This window comes from Antedon bifida, chromosome 6 (genome assembly GCF_963402885.1).
Source record: "Antedon bifida chromosome 6, ecAntBifi1.1, whole genome shotgun sequence".
Lineage (NCBI taxonomy): Eukaryota > Metazoa > Echinodermata > Crinoidea > Comatulida > Antedonidae > Antedon > Antedon bifida.
In genome coordinates, this window is record NC_136231.1 from 494394 (window position 1) to 517214 (window position 22821).

At 32.0% G+C, this 22821-nt stretch overlaps 2 protein-coding genes across 5 annotated transcripts in view; both read right to left on the reverse strand.

The window, feature by feature from the left end:
• On the reverse strand, positions 1-17888 carry LOC144844194 (serine/threonine-protein kinase STK11-like). Its single transcript, XM_078700954.1, has 10 exons — positions 17445-17888; positions 6013-6096; positions 4328-4417; positions 3636-3768; positions 3160-3296; positions 2340-2467; positions 1872-1929; positions 1389-1612; positions 893-1006; positions 1-821 (listed from the first exon to the last, which is right to left on the reverse strand). Exons 1-9 carry the CDS (start codon positions 17765-17767, stop codon positions 900-902), a joined length of 1284 nt encoding a protein of 427 aa, XP_078557080.1. The 5' UTR covers positions 17768-17888; the 3' UTR covers positions 1-821; positions 893-899.
• A 1786-nt stretch (positions 17889-19674) lies between these two features.
• The window catches only part of LOC144845845 (uncharacterized), a 48551-nt gene continuing 45404 nt past the window's right edge, over positions 19675-22821 (reverse strand). For all 4 annotated transcript variants that reach the window (XM_078703308.1, XM_078703306.1, XM_078703307.1 and 1 more), the window contains one exon: positions 19675-22363. In XM_078703308.1, coding sequence (XP_078559434.1) covers positions 21820-22363 — 544 coding nt within the window. In that variant the 3' untranslated portion in view covers positions 19675-21819. The remainder of the gene's footprint in view (positions 22364-22821) is intronic.

The following is a 22821-nucleotide window of genomic DNA, read 5'->3' on the forward strand; positions in this document are numbered from 1 at the left end:
TATAACACAGAACACGGTTTAAAACCAAACATTTGCAAACAATTATACATTTTATATGTTGATGGGAAAATCGGTGAGGAAACAAAAATAATTATTTAATCTACAGTAACTGTGTTTTTTTGCCTTTGTTTACAAATTCAAACCTAGAGACAAAGGCTAAGTAAATTACAAGAATTCAAAATATTATTGAATTTAGATAATTTCCGATAATAGTTTCAAGCATAAAAGGTCCTTCCTAGTATCCATATTAATATTTTTTTTATATTTTTGGTTTGTTATTGACTAAAGTCTCCTCATCTGCATGCACATCTAAACTCAACTTAAGTTAATAAGCTACAGCTGACTGAGTATGGAAATATTAACTATGATAAAAGGTATCTCAAATTATCGGATATTTTGTATAACTTACAATTATTTAAAAATTACTTTGAAAATACTATTAAAAACAGGAATGGCTGCAATCACATGTTTAGGTATCAATGCCACAAATAATGAATCTATTTCTCACACATTTCTCGCATACAACAATGAACTGCATTTTCTTTTCTCTCACACACACCTTCCTCCATTTCCAATTTATACTATATACAATATATTACAGAGATGCTACTAGCATACTTTATGACTATGTATTGCTACTCCCCAATCTGGCCTCTTGTTGTCCTTAGATGACCTGGACCGTTTGCTTGCTCAGACCAAGACCAACATCTGCCTAGGCCTAGAACTACTACTATTTACTAAAACTCTTTATTGCAGCCTATCACTGCTTGCAGAGTATGAGTGCCGTTTGCCTAGGAATAGTAACTACCGATTGCTGAGACCTGGAGCCTATTGTTGCTTGCAGAGTATGAGCGTTGTTTGCCTAGGCATAGTAACTACTGATTGCCGAGACCTGGAGCCTATTGTTGCTTGCAGTTGCCACTGAGTTTTCTTGACCGAGACAGCTTCTTCTTCGGTTCTTTCACCTGCGGGACTGCAGGTTCCTCCTCAGGTACCTTGTCCTCCACTGTAAGTGTAATGATACATATTATTGAGTAGCAATGAAAGAAACTACACTACTAAATATTAATTAACCAATTAATTACCAGCTATTTAAAATCTTTGACATTTGACCTGATATTTATGCAGCTAAAATGAATCAACCATGACAAAATATAATGTGCTCTCCAAGTGAGAAGTATTACACAAACTGCATGTCTACTTCCTTCCCTTCTCTTAAGTGTCTTTCCCACTTGTTCCGGCATGGTTTGGTCAGGCGCCGCCAAATCAGACGTCAATGTTTCGTTTTCATGTGGAGCGTGGTAAAAAAAACGAAACATTGACTTTCGATTTCATATTTTTCAACAGTGCACACAATATAATATATAATATGTAAAGTACTCACTTACCTTGATCAACATGTGAAGTTCTATACGGACCTGGATGAGTAAACTGGACAATCTTGCTATCTTCATAATAAATTTCTTCTTCCATACTCTCTTCTGACTCACAGGGGTTGTGCAGATTTTCCAAATAGGGGACAACCGTCATACTCCTCAGGGGGTCATTTGATTCATGCAATGGTCCCAGACATACTTCAGCACCATCTTTTGGGTGCTTCTTTAACACCCATCTAGTGACAAAAAAAAGTCTCTGTATATAATAGGCATAGTAATTAAATAATGACCATGTCATAGTAAAACCCTATAGTGGTAAACAAAACAAAGTCTCTGTATATAGGAATTCAGTAATAACCATGTAATAGTAGGCCAATTTACACAGACGCGCTTTGTGTAAATGGTCAGGGGCTACACTCTGTGACTGCCAAGGCCTGTGTCCTACATACAAAATAATAAACATTATTATATTGAAAAATTATAGTCAATACTTACGGATGTTGCTTTATCCTATCAAGTGGAAACCGGTCATCTGGATCTTTTTCTAACATTCCTATGATAAAAGGTAAAGGTTATCGTTTCAAGCTAAAATTATATGTAATGGTTATGAGTGCAATGAACAGAATATCTTGAGTTGAAAGATGGACTAGGACATTCATCTGTTTCATAACACACATATTGTTCAAATAAACTTTTATTAAGTCACAGTTTTGATATTGAATAGAATGCCGAGGCCGTGGAATAGAGCCAATATAGACTGCACACCCTTACGTGTTGGTTTTTGATTGTGCAATATTCATAGACCTACCTACTAAATGTTTAGAAAAATCCCAACATACACCCTAACATGAGGATGAACCTAAATAATACACAGCATGTGATATGTAATCAACTAATCAGATAACATACACATAGGTGTATTCATTAAAAACAATGTATGTATTTATTAAGTACTTGACCTACCATTTAATAGAGTGGTCAGTGGTTGTCCAGTGTCCTCAGGAACAGTGAAATTCCCTTTTCCAATATTTTCAAATAGTTTATAGATATTGTCACCAGCGAATGGGTACTGACCAGTCGTAATGTTGAACCTGTGAGAAAAAAACAAAATGTTCAGTTTTGGTCAGAATAGTAAATAAAATGCTAGCTACATTTTGTATTTAACTGGACTAGAAATGGCCCCTTTATTAGAGGCATTTTCCATTGTATGACTGCAATAACCACAAGATTTTATCTTAAGAAATAGTGTCTTTAATATAACATTTTATTTCATTTGTAAGAAATATAATTGAGGCATTGCATGTCATTAAAAGTTTTATTTTGAGTATCCATTTCTTATTTTACATAGTTTTACTGTACAAACATTTTTAACAAGAGCTCATTGTAAATTAAAACAAATGATTTTGACAAGATTTTAAGTGTTGAACTTGGCTTTTACACCTGACTATAGGTAATTCTTATCACACATTACTTTTGTTAAGATTTGTAAACACATATATGGGTAGTCATTGAAGGCAGCAGTAAATACAAAACACAAAAACCTTTTAAAACATCTTTAAATTGGAACATTAGGGTTTCCTAAAATTAGGGCTCTTAATAAACCATAGTTTATTATAACTGAAACACTAGGCTTCTGCACATGCAAAGTTTATAGTCAGAAAAACCTAACTGTATCTTAAACTGGCATATATACATTCTTTAAATTGTCATTTGTTGAAAATAAACTTCTCTTAAAACAGACACAGTGTAGCTTGTGGATATAATATGTTAGGGATATGCTTACAATGTGATTCCAGATGACCAGATATCTACTTTAAATCCAGAGAAAAACTCATTGCCATTCGCAATCTCTGGTGGTTGAAAAGCAGGGGATCCCTGACTGGTACGACATGTATCATCCTTAGTAAACTGGTCTAAGGCCTACAAAAATAACACATTATGTGAATGTATGGACATTGTATTAAGCAGATCACTATTCATTCAGCTCCATCAACTAGAAATTTAAATTGTACCACACACAAGTTATTTGCAATTTGCGGAAAGTCTTTTGTCTAAAAAGACTGTATAAGGAAATAAAAAGCAGAAAAACAAACTAAGCAAAATATACATTGCATAATAGTTTCTTTATTTTTATAACAAAGGTGTTTATTTCCGAGAAGGCATTTCCACATAAATATTTTTACATATAGCCTATTATTTATTTTATATATATAACCATGTTTATAAAAAATATGACATATTTTATAAATAATAACTTACTTCAGCCACACCAAAATCAGTTATTTTCAAGGTTCCGTCGGTGGTCAACAAAAGATTGCCTGGTTTTATATCCTTGTGAATTATACCCCTGCTATGTAAATAGTCTAGTCCATCAACTAACTGTACAAAATACCTGAATGAATAATAATACAGATAGGTTAAAAGTCTAATATGCATGTATTCTTGGTTATAAAACATACTGTCAGTTAGTATTTAAATATACTTAATTAGGACAATGGTGATTAGACTGAAGTGTATTAATGAAGGATGACAAGTCAAAGCCATAAGAAAATTATGTAGATAGTTCAGTCCTGATAATATCTAATGTTCGATTTAGTACAGGTCCACAGGCCTGTACAGCCCTGTCTACACTATCAAACTTTATGTGATGTGCCCATATATAGATATGGTGATGTCATATCACTACCATATTTGAACATACTACTACCATATTTGGGCACATCACACTTTTTTGTGATGATGACGAAACATTAATAAGAAGATGATGATGTTCCTGTAATGGTGTTGTTGATGATCTTGATGAAGATAATACTAATGGTAGGCTACAAGTTAAAGAAGGAAAACAAGATCTTACAGTACTTTGAAAAGAATGCAGGAAAGGCCTTAGAAATCATTAATGAAATGGCCATTCTCACCAGCAAAGTTACATTAGAAAACAATATCTTACTCACCCATGTGCCTGCCATATTGGTAGCCTCTTATTACCTGAACTTTCCAAAAGCTCTTGAATGTTACCTACACAATATTCCATAACTATATACGTATGAATCATTAAGGAAAAAACAACACAAAATATTACTGAACTGTCATTTGGATAGGGCTATTTATTGCAGCATATATATTCTAGATATCAAACTTGTCACAGCCTACTATTACTGTCAAGATGCAATAAAGTAGAACCCCTTTTGGACCCAAGAAATGCCCTATGAATAGGGGTTGGTCAATACATAAATTTCTCCTTGTTCAGTTAATACAAAGGTGTCCCCTTAATAGAGGTTTCGCCAGAATAGGGATAACCTAAAGGACAGGTTTTACTGTATGGCCTACCTAACTAGATGACATTACTAATGATTATCTCCGCCACGGAGGTTATTTGTTATAGATTTGACAATTAAAATTATTGGTGATGACCAAAAAAATTAAACCAGCCCTAAAGCAACAGAAACATTGACAAAAAAGGTTTTGCTATATTCAGTAAAGTTTATACATAATATTTTTAATATGTTTATAACCTTGTGATTTTACAAATTGCATTATGAGATGATTGTTGTAAATTGTACAAGCTTACCAGTCATAGACATGATAATGGGATATATCGGAAGAATTATCATTTTATTGGCTTCCCAATATCTGGCAGCAAATGTTGCTACTATAATTGTTATAGATTTGCAGATGGGATTAGAGTGGGAGGCAATTAACGTGACGAAAGTGGAAACGATTTCTGCAAGATATACAGTACTAGTACACGGCAATAAATATTTGCTTTACTTCGTATAAAAAACATTTGTGTTAATAAAGTGGTTTTAATAAATCAACAATTTATTCAATATACCGTGATACGATTGAGTATAGTCCCAGATTACAAAATTTGGCAAAATTGCAGGGGTGGGATTATATTACTGGATTGTGTTAACAATAGATTTACCACAGACTTACAGTATGTTCAAATTTATCCTAAATTAGAGAGGGATTAATACTCATACGATAAAGAGGAAACCCAGTTAAGTAGTATACATTACAAGCATGAAATCAATAGTAATGGAGGGTAAATAATAATAAACATGCTTAGTGTGGCATGGATCAATTTTTCTCCATTGTAATAGTGGATTAATAGCAATAAAGATTTATGAATACCGTTCCATACAAAAGCATGATCAAACTGAATGAACAGGAGTTGTTGATATCAGTAGACAGACAATCTAGAACATCTACAACACTGAAAACTAGAGTAAACACTAAATCAGATTTTTCTTTTTTCTGCTGCAATAGTTGATAACATATTATATTATATATTGTATGGAAAAGCTTTCAGGTTTGATCCCTTAAGAATCTTTTGATAAAATATAGTAAAATTGGATACAAATATTTAATATAATGTACAACGACTCGCAGTCTATTGTAAATGAGTAAATGGTTGGAAAATAGTATTTTAGGAAGGGCAAGGTAGTGTGGAAAGGAACTGGTCACCCTAACACATTATGCACAGCCTTACAGCTCCCTCAGCTCAGAATGAATACGGAACTCAGCTTTACTACATAAAGATTTTAAATCCAACTCAATACATATAATGTGGTAAATGTTACACTTTACAGTCCCACATTAAAATTTATTAATAATAAAGCAGTAAAAAGGATATATTTTTTGTTTCTCCTCATTGTGAAGAACATCTACTAGGTGGATAACGTTTATATGGTGCAATCGACGTAGTAATTTGATTTCTCTGTGAAAAAAAACACAAAAACAAATAGATGAATACATAATAATTTTAATGTTCAATTTATATAGCGCAACATGCAGGGTGTCTCTAAGTGCTGAACAATCAAAAGAAAATGTAAAAAGCACAAAAATACATACTCCATGCTAAATGATTAAACAATAACAATGTGTATTTAATGTAAATGGTAACCATTGTTTATTCCCATTGCTGGAACTACTCCAAGAGGAAAAGGAAATAACACTTAGTATTACTACTAAGATTCCATGGAAATTGGCTGTCTTTCCCATTATGAATCGCAGTATTATTTACTGTTATGGATTTCAGTATGTATGAATGGAATGTAATTTTAACGTAATGCTAGTCACTCGTTCAATCATATTTCAAATTAGCATTAGCAGCAAATATTCATGTACAGCAGGCTACTCTTCAAACATACAGTAAACCTAATAATTTAGAGGGAAGAAAAGTAATGATTTTTATGGAATAAAGTTAACTTTATTTGTCTCCAGAATATTTGTCAGACGGCCTTGCAGCATTTGAAGATTTTAAACAAATAGTTTGTTTGTTATTATTTACTTATACTGGGCGACTCTTCTGTCAAAGACTGGTTTCCCCAAGGAACCAGTTATGATCAGTGGCTGTGATCTACTAGTACACCGGGGTAACCCCCTACTCGTCTCGAAAGATGTACTAGGTTCTTTAAAGTGCACATGAGCTGGATGTGTACACTGGACCGACGGTTTATAGTCCTTATCCGAGAAGACTCGTTCTACCACCAGAACCATGGAGTGAGTGAGCCTCGAAAACCTTGTCAATGCGTAATTATGGTTCCACTATCCTAACCAGTCGGCCACCCACTCACTAGCCCACTATTATTTTTAAACCACTACCAAAGTTTTAGACTTATTTCTGGTATAGTGTGTACTATGTATTATTAAGGATCCTAACTTAAAACCAGACTATTGTTTGGTGTAAAGTGCCATGGCCTTGCGATGTGAGAAATAAACAGGTTTTGTTGAACACAGTGTAAATAAATAAACTCCTTTTCCTTAGCAACTTCCAAATAAATTTCAAAATAATGATTATACAAATATTATGCAACCGGTATAATTTCAACAATTCATGATTGTATAATATTTTTAACTCTATTTAAAAAAAAATTATATTGAGCAATATGGTCCATATTTGGGAGAGGGATATATCCTAGGATGGGCTTATATACAAGTCACAGACAGTATATGCAAACAACCCAGAAAAATGTTTCATCAGATTATTTGCCTTTGCCACTTAAATTTATAACATTTATTTCAATGATAATTCAGCACAAATGATAGACTTAAATCATTGAGAAACACATACTATACTATTATAATATAATATAATCTGTAAAGGCCAGAGATATAAAATATTACGATTTGCCTACATATTCACCAATTCAATAAAAAACATGTAATAATATGCATTAATTCATTTAATATGTCACACTCCTCCTCACAGACAGAGAACATTACGTGACCATAATTTTTGCCATTAATATAATCATATTCAACGTCATCAACAGATTGCTGACCAGTGAGAACTACCAGCTTGCTGCGACAATTTCACAATCACAGTTCACAGCAGCGTGTATTTCATCTACACTGGACAACCATAAACAAACGAGTATTAATGATTACATATATCAGTTCCATTGCTTAATTAAAAAATTCCTATTTTCACAAATGATGTCAACAGAAATAAGTAAGAAAAATGTGTGCATAATTATAAACACACATTATATCAATATTTAACTTGAAATGGACAACTGGTTCTGGTTCAGGTAACCGGTATAAAGGGTCCAATCGAACGTCAATGTTTCGTTTTCACGCGGCTACGCGCATATTGATTGGCGCATAAAACGAAACATTGATGTTCGATTCGCCGGACCGGAACCGTGCCGGAACAGGTGTGAAAGACCCTTAATACTGAACTGTTGAATAATGTAATATTTATTTTTAATAGCTTTAATCTACAAATATTTTATTCGAGTCCCTGACACAAAAACAAATTGTTTAAATGAAAAATTGATATGTGAATATAGTAAAGCTATGTTAATTGCGAACAAAAATTCTCCCGGCGCTAAACTAAATTATGTTGTAAATTAAATTCTTGTTCTGTTGATTGATTGCAAAGTAAGGACTGGTTGTGTTTCTAGATGACCATGAAAGACTCCAGTATCTATAATTACAACATGATTGCTTGATACTTCTATCCTCAATGCTAATCAAAATTAAACTAATGATTTCCAATGGTCATCATCTCCAAAAACACACTACATCTCAATGACACTAAATACATACTGTACAATTTAACATGGTTCTGGTGGTAAAGTAGTCTTCTTCTGGACCGTACCGTAGGTCCAGTGTACACATTTAGCTCATGTGCAATTTAAAGAACCTAGTACTGTACATCTATCAAGATGAGTAGGGGATACCCCGATGTACTACTAGAGTAGTAGGCTACACACACAGCCACTGCCACTCTCTTAGGGAGACCAGTCTTTGACTAAAGAGGTCACCCAGTAAAGAAATAAAGAATAAATATAATATATAAATAAATTTGACATACAGTAAAATATGACTATGATTTCATTTATTATTATATTACTTGTTTACATAATAAAATTGTTACTTTTCATACTACAAAAATATTACATTATTATACATTTTTTTATATCCAGTTAATTTTATTTTTATTTCCTGTGAATAATAAATTGACTCTCGTTCTGACTGCCAGTTTATTGTTGGTATCTGTTCGCCCACTCTATTATAAAATGCCTTATAAATAATTAGCTAATTCAAAATTACTTTAATTTTCATTTTAAATTTAAAATACACATAAACATATTTCTTTTCAGACCTGGCAACAAATAAATCATAATATAATATTACAAATATGAAAAAGCAGAGCAAAAAAATAGTAATGTGATAAATTTTAAAATAAAAAAACATCCATTGCTAAATTGACATTTCATCATTTTTGCATTGAATTTTCCTATTTATTATTATTTATTATTTATTATCCTAATTATATTAATTGCGTAATCCAGCTTTATTTTCTATATCAAGGGGAATATTACTAAAATGGTTTTGTTAATCGTCTGCCTAAGTTATACCACTCACTGTGAAAAGTTGATGGTTCTGTTGATTTTTTGTTTATTCTTTTATTATAATTGCTTGTTTCCGTCATCAATTTTTGTCTAATGTTGATTTTTGCATATATTATAATTATATTTTATGTCTTTCAACCATGTTAATGGTGACGTATGGTCACTTTAGGGTGATGATGAAATAAAAATAAAACAAAAATAAAAAATCAGCTGTTACAGACTAAGCTTTGAGGAAAGAATTGTTGGTGAATGTTTTAAAACTATCTATTCTAGGATTTAGTGGTTTGTGGTACTTTTTTCTAGAACAAAGACAACTTCACCATAATATAATATATTAGTAATCAAATAGAATTACAGTAATTGTCGGACCATGCCAAACATAATCCTCATGTAATGAGTCAGCGTTCATGTTCTAACCACACTTACTATGGGCTTAGGCCTAGCTGATGAAACACCGGCATATGTTTCAAATGAGTGTAATATCAATCTAAGAGTTCATAGATTTAAAAACTGAAGTATGAACAGAAATTCACAAATTTAAGGGAAATATAGAAATCATTTACACACAAATCAAAAGTGGTGTTGGCAGTCTATGAGTGCTGTATACCTGAAAAACCAACAATAGCCTATTCTTCCTGAAGAACGATATAACTCGAAAAGTAGAAAATTCATTAAATACACTACTCTCTATAGTACAGAATTATCTAATTAGACATTTCAAGTTTCAAGAGTTTTTACCATGGAGTATGCAAGTGTCAACAGAATCTATATTTATAAAGCTTCATAATAGATATATAAAGCAGGTGGGTAGGATTGAAATTATAAAAAGGTCGCAAGTTTAGAAGATCAGTTAGATGATTCCCATTCAGACATTGATTAATTCATTATTTAACATTCAACAAGAGTAGGAAAGTGCAAATTGTGTATGCTTTGGGCATTTTTGTAGTGTAGCTATACTGACTTACATAATCAAATTTTAAGGAGAAAAATTATACTGTAAAATGTCAAAGATACTGTAGGAAAGCACAAGTACAGAATGCTGATTTATAAGGGTTAACAGAGGTCATACTAGAGAAGAAAGTTAAAAATACAATTACAAGTACATACATTATAACACACCTGATTGGTTAATTTTGTACCACATGTCGTTAAATATCTAAGTTATATTGAACAGTATAAGTTCCATTCACCCTCTATTAACTAGAGGGTGAACTCGCTTCGCTCGTTCCCCCTCTAGGAAGTGTAAACGATGGTTCTAGGAATGATAATTGTTGTATTCGATTGGGAACTTTCGTTGTCAACGTAAAGATTCGTTGAGTACTTTTTGTATTCGAATTGTAAATTTGTGCTCAACAGAAAGTCATTCGAATAGAAAACGTTGACAACGAAAGCTTTTTCGTTAAGAACAATCTCAACGCTCAAAATACTCCGTTAAAGAAGTACTCAACGGAAAAACTGTACTCAATGGTGAAAGTCTAAATCGAATACGACAAATGACTCAGGTAAAAAGGTTTTAGAATGACGTTTTCGGTTGGTTACCATTCCTGCCTAGGAAGTTATATTTTTGAGATATTTGTTTGTGTTTTTTTTTTTCAATTCTTCATCCAACAGCCATGGCCAATTACAGGATGTCTTAAACAGCAACATTTCATAGTACAGGCCAGTGGATTTTGGAGGCAATATGGACCAGGATCTTAATTTTGGATCACTTTTTAATTATTTTATAATTTTAGGACGTACGTCAAAACTAAAGACGAATCTTTTTGATTCTTGATCCTTTTATGTTTTTACTCCTTTCACTGGTTGCAACTCTTCAAACTTGCTCTTGTTTCTGTACATACAATGCAGTATTATTAATATGTATTATTAACGTATCTATCAATATTAACACTATGGTACCTGTAATCGCTGTTAACATATTAAATCTAAAATATTAAGAGCTTTCGAATTTAATGTGACAGAATTAACTTTGACGGAATATTTGATTATAACTGGTTGAAATGCTATTGTGTTGGTAATAAAGAATGTAGGGCACATTTTACACCGCTTAATTCAGGTGTGCCAGATACTCTAGGAAGCATGATTTGATGAATGTGAGGCCAGAACAGTGTAGCAATCACTCCCATAGGATACAAGGTGTCTGAGCTGGTTCTACATTATTTAAAACATGTTACCAAGGAAACACATATCAGTGCATTTGTTTCCAAAGGGTAATTGGTGATACTGAGAAATGACATTTAGAACACATTCAAATCTAAAAATTGACATTTTAAAAATACAATGCAAATAAGCAGTCATTCATAATTACATTCTTTCTACAGTAGAGAATACTAATAATATTATAATATAAATCTACAGTGTAGCATCTTACTGGTGGTCTGTTGCATATTATAATTTACTAAAACTGAATAGTTTAAATAGATGAGAAATTGTTAATAAATATTTTTTAGTATATTAATATTCTTATTAAATAATTAAAATCATAATATGAAGAACAATTATTTATAAAAACAGTCAGTTTTCTGTATAAAGGCTCAGAAAATAATCAAAAAGAGTATATAAAAATAAAACGATGATATTAACGATGATTTTTTTATTGATTATTCAATTGATCATTACGTCAATTGATTAATAAGTAATTAATCTTACTAACTATACTGACTCACCCTGACATATACGTAATCCCATCTCAAAAATCATCCATGTGACTCGCATTTACTCGGTAATAATCCCACCCTGAGATATAATCCCATCCCAAAAATTATCAATGTGAGCATATGCAAATTCCCTACAATATGGTCATCACAATAAACAACCTGTCTGGATGGTCATTATGCACATTAAATGAAAGTAAAAAAAAAGCAACCATTTGTAATTTTAGCTAGTTAAATAATAATGTATAAGCATCCATTATTCTCTGACTGTTGATAATTCATAAACAGTCATAATGCTCTGACAGATAATAGCAAGAATTGATTAAATCAGTTTTCTTGTACCTTAATAACTGCATAGTTATTCAGGAAGTCATTGAAAAGGAAGTCATTGAAAAGCAATTAATGGGTTTACTGTACAGGAGCTTCTCAATTCAATAGCAATTTGAAATATAAAATGATACCAAGGAAGGCTTGGAAAAGAGATAACTTAAGCTTTCCTAATCTAGTCAAAATCTTTCGAAGTATAAGCCAGGAAACTACCTATAGGAACGTACCTAATTTCCGGACATGCATCGGTGAGATGTACTAGCTACCGGTTGTTCCCACCCTTTCTTTTTTGTTTAGAACTATTATATGTTCTAAAAAAGTCTGCGTACACTATTGCAAGAAAGAATGCATGTGAACTTCTATAAAATTTGGGAGAGAGGTTTTTGAGATCCTGCTGTATATTGTAGGGTGTCCACTCAGGTTTCTGGACTTCAGGTGTGTGATCTTTCATCACTATGTAGTATGAATACGAACTGTATGATATTAGTTACTATTATTAAATATTAAATATCCGAGACCGGCAGGAATATGAAACTTAAGATAAAATGCTTCTTGAATGACAAGTTGAAAGTTTATTACATAAAAAATATGAATATCTGTTTCGAAAGACTGGCTTCCAACAACCAATGACTGCCCTTTCTTTTCACTCTTAAAACCAATTGATATGTTTACTTTTTATGTTTTATTGGTAGGCATTGCATCAGAGTACATATATAATATGTTTATTGCGCCTTATCATAAAATCTCATGGCCTATTATACAAATGTGGACGTGGTTTGCACTTTTCAACTACATGCTTCTCCCTAGGGTCACATCACGTCATTGCAGCCAATAGTGGTCTCCCTCTCAAGATAGTAGTAGCCCCATCTCTTTGAACTCGTCTTGAAAGATGTTCAGGTTCTTTAAAGTATACACAAACATACACATACCAGAACCATGGAGTGAGTGAACCTCAAACCCTTACCAATATCATCAGTTAAGGTTAAACTATCTTAACTGCTCAGCCATTAACTAATACTGATGATAAGCAAAACAGAACCTCAATACAGATTAGATATTGAAACATTGATTTTGTTTTGATAAACAGTACAGTACCTACAAATTTCTTGCAAATTATTAAATTCGCTTTTGCAATGTAAAAATAAAATAAAAATATTAATTATTTATCAACATTCGTTCAGCTGTCAACTTTTGTTTTAGTAATTTTTAAAATTCTGTATCATTTACAGGTGTGCATTGCAAAACATTTAAATATACTGAAATTTGATACTGAATATTTTGGATATTTGAACGATGGAAAAATAATTAACTTTATAAATAATTAAAAACCAACTCTATTACAAATCACTGAAGATTTATATATTTTTTATATGAAATAAAGTATCTCTTTCTTATTTTGGATAACTAGAGATCAGAGCCTGAGAAAGACATGATCACCAAGACTACAAATAAACTACACAAACCAATAGTGGTGTTAGTAGACTATGATGAGTGCTAGCTTACCTGGATAAACCAACAATAGCCCATGCTCTCCAGAGGAAGGGCTTAGATACGAAAGTAAAAAGTTCCAACATACCCACATGAGGGCATGTATCTAAGCCCTCCCTCTGGAGAGCACAGGCTATTGTCGGTTTATCCAGGTAAGCTAGGCACGAAATAGACTTAATGTGTGAAATTGTGAAAGTATTTTATGTAATTACTGTACAGTAAACTAGAGAGTAATGGCAATGAGGGACTTCTTTATGGCTGCTGGATCGGTTTAAAAAATGAATGATTTAAATATTAAAAATAAAATATTTTGAAGAACCACATAACATTACAGAAACCACCCACAATGGTATGGTACAGTAGTCTATTGGATAAACTGCCTTCTTTTGGTTTGAAATTGGTAAATAATTAAAAAGAATATGAATTAAAATAGGCAATGTTTCATATCATGTTTGAAATACCTTTAAACACAACATACAAAAACCCAGGGTTGGCTGTGTATACAAAAGGATGTAATAGCAGTAGTATCCTGTACAAGACAATGAGGTAACCTGATCCAGGGGCCAAAATGAGGAGGTAACCTGATCCAGGGGCCAAATTGAGATAATAAACACAACAACAACATTGCAAGAAAGCCAGTGTTATTGTTTACACAACAGGTCAGTTCTCTCCTATGTATATTTGCTTATTAAATATCATATCATAGCATGATTGATAATTCTATTATCAATTAAACAAGGCCAGGTTAATAATATTAAAGTTCTTGATCATGATTTGTAAACATTTCTTCTTGAGCACTTTGTGGATATGTGCGCTTTATAAATCTTATTATCTTATCGTATCTATAGGGCCTACTAATAATGTACTTTATTATTGAGAGTTATTGAAATAAAAAGTTCAGCCCTTGTAGCAGAAAATAATAAAAGGGTAGCATTATTGTTTTTCTCCGCGTAAATGTACAAATCGTACAAATAAATTCACATAGTGGAAATACAACCTTACAGTAGCTAGCTTATTCCATTAATGTAGTAGAGTAGCATGCAATGTCTACTGAACAGTGGATGCTATAAAGATTAGCATAGATTTTATGGGATACTGATGATAGTAAAACAGTACAAAGACAAATATTTTTAAATAGACTTTGCAAGATTACATTTATGTAGGAACATGGGCCATTGATGATCTAGAGTTTGGCTAGGCCATGAACTATGTTTAGTGACAATTCTAGGATCCAGTGCCTACTCTACTAGGTAGGAGGAAGCATATAAACATGAAAAATTAACATTAATAAATGTTAAATTGAGTACAGTATTACCTAAGAAAGCTTTACAAGAAAAGGTCTTTAAAATCAATAAATGTTTTCGTAAATGGATTATGTAACAGGTTTATGTGTTATCGATAGGTGAAAATCATGCGGAATACAATCTTGAGTTTCAATGATAAGAAACATCCTTTCTAATAAATATTGACTGTTTTAACTGGGTCAGCAAAATAGTTAAGTTTTCTCGTTGGCTGCACAATTTACCCCCAGGGCTTGTCACATGACTTGTAATAATATAATGTCAGTAACCTCAGCGTTTAACAGTTGGCATTTAAATACATTATATCAGTTTGACCATGGAGAAATATTAGTAATGGTATGTAAACATTATGAAAAAAATTATTATCATATTTCATGACAATTGTGATACACCACCAAAAGATATTTTGAGATTTAACTGAAAAAATAATTCATACACGAAATTATTATTCAATTATAAGTACATACAGAATAAGAATAGCTAAAAAAATACTGTAATTTAGAAAAACTTTTACAAGTTTTTGTTGTAAACTATATATTTTTTAAACAATCTCATTTTTACTTTAAAGAAACGTAAATGTAAATTCAGTGATTCACATACTGTACTACTTTTAGTGATGGATACGGTTCATTGAACACACTTCCATTCTACCAGATATGAGGTGCTTACACATGGATCTGTTTAGACTTAAATCTAGGCTCACACTAGTCCGGTATACAAAGTCTAGTAAAAATTGCTTTAGGCTAGTCAAACTAACTTCCTACAATTAATTAGTCCGGTAGTCTAGTAACTAAAAATTCAAATATCGAGTCATTTTTAAATACAGTATAAATGGACGTGGCATGTACCAATAATTTATATAATTTAAAATGGATGCCATACGTATTAAAATTCACTGTTTGCTGTACCATAAGGATATTACATATGATATTTTATGCAATATTTTTATTTTATTTTAGTGTACTTACAGATATTATTGGGTTTTTTTAAAGGGGTGTGAAATTCTAGATAGAAATGTCTGTTCCCAAAATGACATGCTTCATTTTTATATTTTGTGTAATATTCAAACAATAAACACTGACAACTATTTGTATCAAAACAAATATTATTTCTCCTTATATTTGCCAGTTATTAGCAAAAATAATGAATATGAATGAATACATTTATTCATCACATAATTAAACTATGTTATAAAGATAAATAATGATGAAACCAGGAAGTACAGTATGTATGAGTGACACCCCAGATTGCATAATTAATATAGTTCAGTTTTCTTTTATAATATAATTACAAACTAAAACAACAATTTCCCTTAAAACTTTAAGCTAAGTATACAGTACTGTATAAATAGTTACTTAAAAAGGAAATCTATAAAAAAGCAAAATCTATTTGTATGTAATAACATTTTATTGATGTCAGCACTTTAATAAATTTATGATAAGCTGGTAATGACGGAAATTAAGCTATCTACTGCAATCATCTACAGCTAAAATAGATTTGGTTCAAACGTTTAATGGACTCCAAGATATTTTATTTTACTGCAATAGGATAAATATAAAAGTTGTTCTGTTCCAGAATATGCTCATGCAACATGGACGTTTCATCTCATTTGATAGGTGAAAAAAGACAATTGATTAATAAATTGAAAGTGCTAAAGGCAGATGCTGGATTAAGGAGGGAGGGGAAGTAAGGAGGAGAGGAATGGAGAGTAGTAGGATGATTGTGTGAGGAGGAATAAGGAGAGGAGGGAGGGGGAGTAAGGAGGGGAGAGAGGGAGAGTAGGAGGATGAGGCGAGACGACTTGTTGGTACACCCCTTGATGTGTCAAAAAGTCCACAATCAATGCAAAAAAAGAGCTAGACAGATTCTGAAGGAGTAAGGAAAGGTGAATATGGCAAGTCAGCTGATTCATCATGATTACTGGAAAAATCAATAATCATTGCAAAAAGAGAGCTAACAACGGATTCAGAGGGGTGAAAGGCCGCTGGTTACCCATTTGGGGATGCATGTGACTAGAATATTCATAACAGATTATAAATTATGCTAAGAATGGAAGTGAGTGGGAGGGGCAGGTGGGTTTCTTTATTGAAAATGTCTGCTTTGATCAACAACATTTCTTTAGAAATCAATAAAACCACTCATGTGGGAAAGTTATTTGCATGTTGTACTGTATTTTGGTTTTTACAAGAATTGCTTTTTTACACAAAAGCAAATTGTTCAATAGGAATAGGATATTTCCATACATACACCTACTGTACATACACCTACTGCACGCTGAAAGAAACTATTCAAAACAAAAAAATAATAATAATAAAATACAACAAAATTATATTTATTAAATCAATATTTCACAGTAATAATATTTTCAACTTTATATTGGAATGATGGATTCAGTAACAATTAAAAAAAAATATTTGATTTCTATAGGCCTACCTCTGTACATTTTGATCTCCATTTGGAATTTTTCTTAATTTTCTTCTTTTCAAAATTTTAACGGCTCGCCTGCACAATGTCTCAGAATCTAATACTTCTTTTACTTTACCGTAAGAACCTTCCCCAAGCACATCACCCATCAGATATTTACCAACCATTTTAGCCTTCTTCCTCCGTGGTTGATAGATAATTTCTGCAGAGTCAACCCTGTGAATGAAGGGGAAGTCCACATCATCGTTCAGATAGGCAATGTGATCTACGCTGGGTGTAAACGGAGTGAAACTTTGATTCGTTTCCTCTATGTACATGTCTGCATCGACCATTATAAACAGCCCTTCAACTGTTGGTAAACAACAAAATATCCTATCTTTTTTCCACTGTACAGGCTAGGAGCAAACCCAACCCATTCTCTTTTTCGCGCACGCTACTTTCCCCGCTACATACCGTTCGCCATAATGTTTATGAAGTGAAATCGAGGCTGGTTAGGTCACATGAGTAAACAAACCGTTTTATTTGGCTGCGGTCCAACGCGATTTGACCGTAAAAAAAACAATAGTGTGTTGTAGTAAAACGCCCACGCAAACCAATCAACGTACTGAAATATAATGGAAGATCTAGGGCAGTTCCGTTTTTATAACCTACAATAAGTAATTCCAAAGTATCCAGGAACCTAATTTATATCTTACCTTAAAAAATGTTTCTACACATGTTATTATTGTGTCTACATTTAATAAATGAGGCCTTCCAGACTGAGAGTAGGGCCTATAAGTAGCTTATTTTTCCAGATTTATTGTTAAATGAAACAAAACTATCTGACGTAATTTGGTTAATTTGTGAAGTTTAGTAGTAGTACTTTTGTCTAATTTTATTAATTTGTGTATGCCTTACGGCCATGTGTGTGTAACAAACAACACAAGTTTATTTTCATTTTAAAATGTTAATTTTTCTTTTCATCGGGACGCACCAAAAATAGTTCATGTTCATTTAGTATTATGTTTGTTATCAAGAAGAATAAATTAAACTCTGTTTCTTAAAAAGATTTTTTTCATATCTGGTTATATTCTTTAAACTTTTCCTGAAAGTGAAGAAAAAAGAACTTATTCTAATAGATTTTTGTTAGGTTATAATGATGAATGATCTCCTACTCCTAGACGACATTTTTTCATATAATGTTACTTTGAAAATAAATCAAACGATATACTTACGCGAGAAGTTATCCTCTTGATTAATATCTTACAAACTATAGAGGTCGCCAGACCAAATTACTGACATTTGCATTGCACATTATAGATATTCTAATATTTATACTACAGATGATTATATTGAATTGTAGCTTTCATTTGCATTACATACCAATGTATAGTTTAGAGTAGGTATATTCGTTCATCTTTCCCGTCTTGCGTATCTGTATCTTGAAATATGATGGGCCGAAATAATTAAACATCGCACACTTTCTCATCACCAATGATAGGCCTAATACTACACTCCTCTATCAACTTGGTTGCCTCTCTTGGTTATAAGTGCCTCACTAAGAACATGTTGTTACTAAGTACCCAGGAGGCAAAACGTTGCTGTCTTAAAGAATATATGTGTTTCCAGGACATAGATGGTTACAGCTGAACTAAGGAAATTGTCACGGGAGAACTGCTTTACAAGTAAGCCATAATAGGCCTAATTAATTATGTAGCCCAAACATAATATACAACATTATCCGTTTTGCTTATAACAAGCATACAAAGGTAAATAATTCCTGGCGTAATTATTTCAAAGGCAAATTATACATTTTCAAAAAGGTTTGTCAATTATTTATAACCCTAAATAGGCCTATATGTAAAAAAGAGGCTCTTTATTAACGTTTTCTTAAGGTAATATTTTCAAATTCAAATGTTGAACAGCCCATATTTGCAATGTTTCGAAAACATTCTCTGTACCACGGTACAGACAATTGTTTTGAAAAATTACCAATCTTCGGCCCGTTTACAAATTGGATGCAATTATGTAATGGTATGAATGGTAGTGTTTTCATAAACAGTTTTAATAAGTAACGCCCTCTATATTCAACCAGTCAGCTCATACGACGAACAGTTAATCAAACTCCACATCCTCTCGTAAGTTATCGCAAAACATTAAACCATGGAGAAATAAGTTATTCCAAATGATTGAAAGATGCAGCTGAAATACAAGCATATAACAACAAAGAAGCAATTGTTCATAAATTATTTTTGTTATTAAAACATATTTTAAACAACTTAAACTAATCGAAGGATTAAACGTGTGAAGGTGGTGTTTTGTACAAAATGCTATACAGTATTTATAACCACTTAAAAAATGATTTAATGTCTTTGAAAATGATCGACACATGGTTGAAAACAATACTAGAAAACCTTGCACACTTTATCACGATTTGTAGAAATGAGTCACTATAATAGAACATAATCAATGTTAAACTAATTAACAATACTATTACCTTCAAAATAATAATCGTTTAGGCCTATTCAGCTTTTCTTCTTTTTTTTTCGGGCCCAAAGTAAAGTTCTAAAACTTCCTACAATTAATTACGAGTTGATTTCAAATTCAAGTTTACTAGGCCTAAAATATTGAATTTAGTGTTTACTTTAAACACGTTTATCAATTCTCTCTCAACTTTAATTTAGTTTAAGTAACTTTACTTTGGTTTAAGTTATTAAATGTAAGATGGTACATTATCATTTTCCTTTTACGTGTTCATTGGAATCGCCAACTACAATCTTGTTATGATCGATACCTGCTATGATCATATATCTTATTATGATCAATAGCTGTTATGATCATGATCTTATTATGATCGATAGCTGCCATGACCTTATGACCAATATAACATGCTATCTTATGATCAAAAACAAATAGTCGTATTATTAATACCTGTTAGATCATAATGATCAATATCTGCTATGATCATGACCTTATTCTGATCAATAGCTGATCGTATTATGATCAATAGCCGTTTGATCGTATTATGATCAATAGCTGCATGATCGTATTATGATCAATAGATGTTTGATCGTATTATGATCGATAGCTGCATGATCGTAATAATAAATAGCTGCTAATCTTATGATCAATAGCTTCTTTGATCTTATTATGATTAACAGCTGCCATCATATTATGATCTCTTACGATCTTATACTGATAATGATTAATAACTGCCATTATCTTTCTGTGAAGCTGATTGTAATCAATGGCTACTATGATCTTATTGTGACAATAGATGACCTATATATTGATCAATACCCTTATTATGATTGTGAGCTGCCACTGTGTAATTATAGACGTACTTTTATTAACTCCATAAACCAGGGGAAAATTATAAAACATTAAGCAAAACAATCTCTATCTATACTTCAACATCAAACCATTGCATTGCAACATTTCAATACATTTTGTAGATATTGTATTAAAATAATATTTATCAATGAATATTCCAATTAATGGGATCATGTATCGAATATTTCTGCGTTTGGCCAGACAGCTATTTTACAATCACTTCATTTTCACATTACCATACTTTTTTTTTGTTTAAAAAAGTAGAAAATATATTTGTGTATTAAGGTACCATTAAGTGTAACTTAATGTTAAAACACATCTGAATGTAGCTGTAACTTTAACATTAAAGAAACAGTTGATTTCGACATTTACTTACTGTCGAAGTTGTTACTGGTATATGTGACTCTGAAGATAATACTTTCCATTGGGAGAAGCCGGCCGGCAACTAGTTAAGTAATTATATTGGTAATTAAAATAAGTTATTATCATTTTATTTTAAATGTCGCTGAATATACATTGTATAAAGCTAATGGAATGAACACGTTTACCTTGAACCTTTTACGTTGACTTCATCAACGTAGATTGTTGATATTGATCTTAAGTAATGGCTTGTCCACTCATTTATATTTCCCATTTCATTAAAACCTTTCGAAAAAAAAGTCATTATTTTAAATATCTTTATTAGTAAAATTATCAATGTTTGTACTTTTTTTTCGATGAAACTATTTACTATTAAAAAACAACAATCCATTACAGTTTTAAAACTTTGCAATTTATACAGATATACAGGATGAAATTAGTCGATTATCAGTAGGTCTATACTGTATCTATAATTTGTCCGGTATCATAGGTAGATTGTGTAATACAGCGTCATATGTATCACATGTGACGCCTGTATAATAACAAGCTTAATCTAACCATAACGTAATACAGGCGTCACATGATAATATGTGACACCGTATTACAGAATTTCCCTTGATACTGAATTGAGATAATGCCATTGTGGAGATACAGTACTGATAATGTGGTGATGAAATCCAAGTGATGAAAAGTGAGATTATTGTCTTAAATTTCAAAGCGCCGACTCTATCTTACATATCACTTCATGACGAGAACATACATTATTGTTTGAAATCTGTTTGCCTATTGGTGGAAAAAGTGGTTCTAAAAAGTCAGTATCCGCCGAGAAACTGTCGTTACTGCTATACTGGTCTGTCTCGTGATAGTCTAGCCCTGGATTAGTGTTACAGTTCATCTCTGTTGACAGATGTGATAAAATAGGAGCAGAATATCCATGCTCTTGTGCAATACTTTGTTCATGTTCTAACATTATATTATACATTTCATAACTTGTTACTGGACGGGGCATCTTAGGTTTCCAGGGATCGTTCCTAGAATATGGCACCGAATGATCAGTAGAATATGGTACCGAATGGTCAGTAGAATATGGCACCGAATGGTCAGTAGAATATGGTACCGAATGGTCAGTAGAATATGGTACCGAATGGTCAGTAGTTCTAGTTGTTAACGACCTGATTGTTGCTGTCGTTAAAAAAGGTGGTTTTGAAAGTGGAATTATTGGAGATCGATAATTACGAGCTCTTAAAGGCACAAATCTGAAACAAAAGAAAACAAGAGTTATCATTTGTGTTTTCATTACAAATACACTTTTGTTTTGCACTGAGATGACAATGACAAAACAGACGAATTATAACAAAATTCTAAACTTCCAGGACTCAATTACTGTTAGACGTCCTTGTATAAAAATAGTATATTGAAATTATCAAACATTATAAATATTAACTTATTACTATATCATACTGATATAGAGATATTCAGACGGAAGAAAGTCAGAGAGAAATTTAGAAGAAGAAATAGAAAAAAAGTACGAGATATATTTGAACATTCGGTTTTGCGACTTATTTTAAATTATGAAATTATCGAAATAATATTTTAGAAAAAAAGACTTTTTCTAAATGTTGTAATCAACACTAAAAGTCGCCATTTGCTACATTGCATTCATTATTATAATCATAATGTATTTTTATCAATTTTGTTTGTGGTCATTTCAAAT

Bases quoted from the DNA above. Each gene is read 5' to 3' on its own strand.
- LOC144844194 (XM_078700954.1), bottom strand. From the start codon at position 17,767: ATGGTCGATGCAGACATGTACATAGAGGAAACGAATCAAAGTTTCACT. The intron at 6,097-17,444 runs GTAGGCCTATAG...TTTTTTTCACAG, and splicing joins GGAGATCAAAATGTACAGAG to AGAAATCAAATTACTACGTC. The intron at 4,418-6,012 runs ATATCCTTTTTA...AATGATTCATAC, and splicing joins AATGAGGAGAAACAAAAAAT to GTATATAGTTATGGAATATT.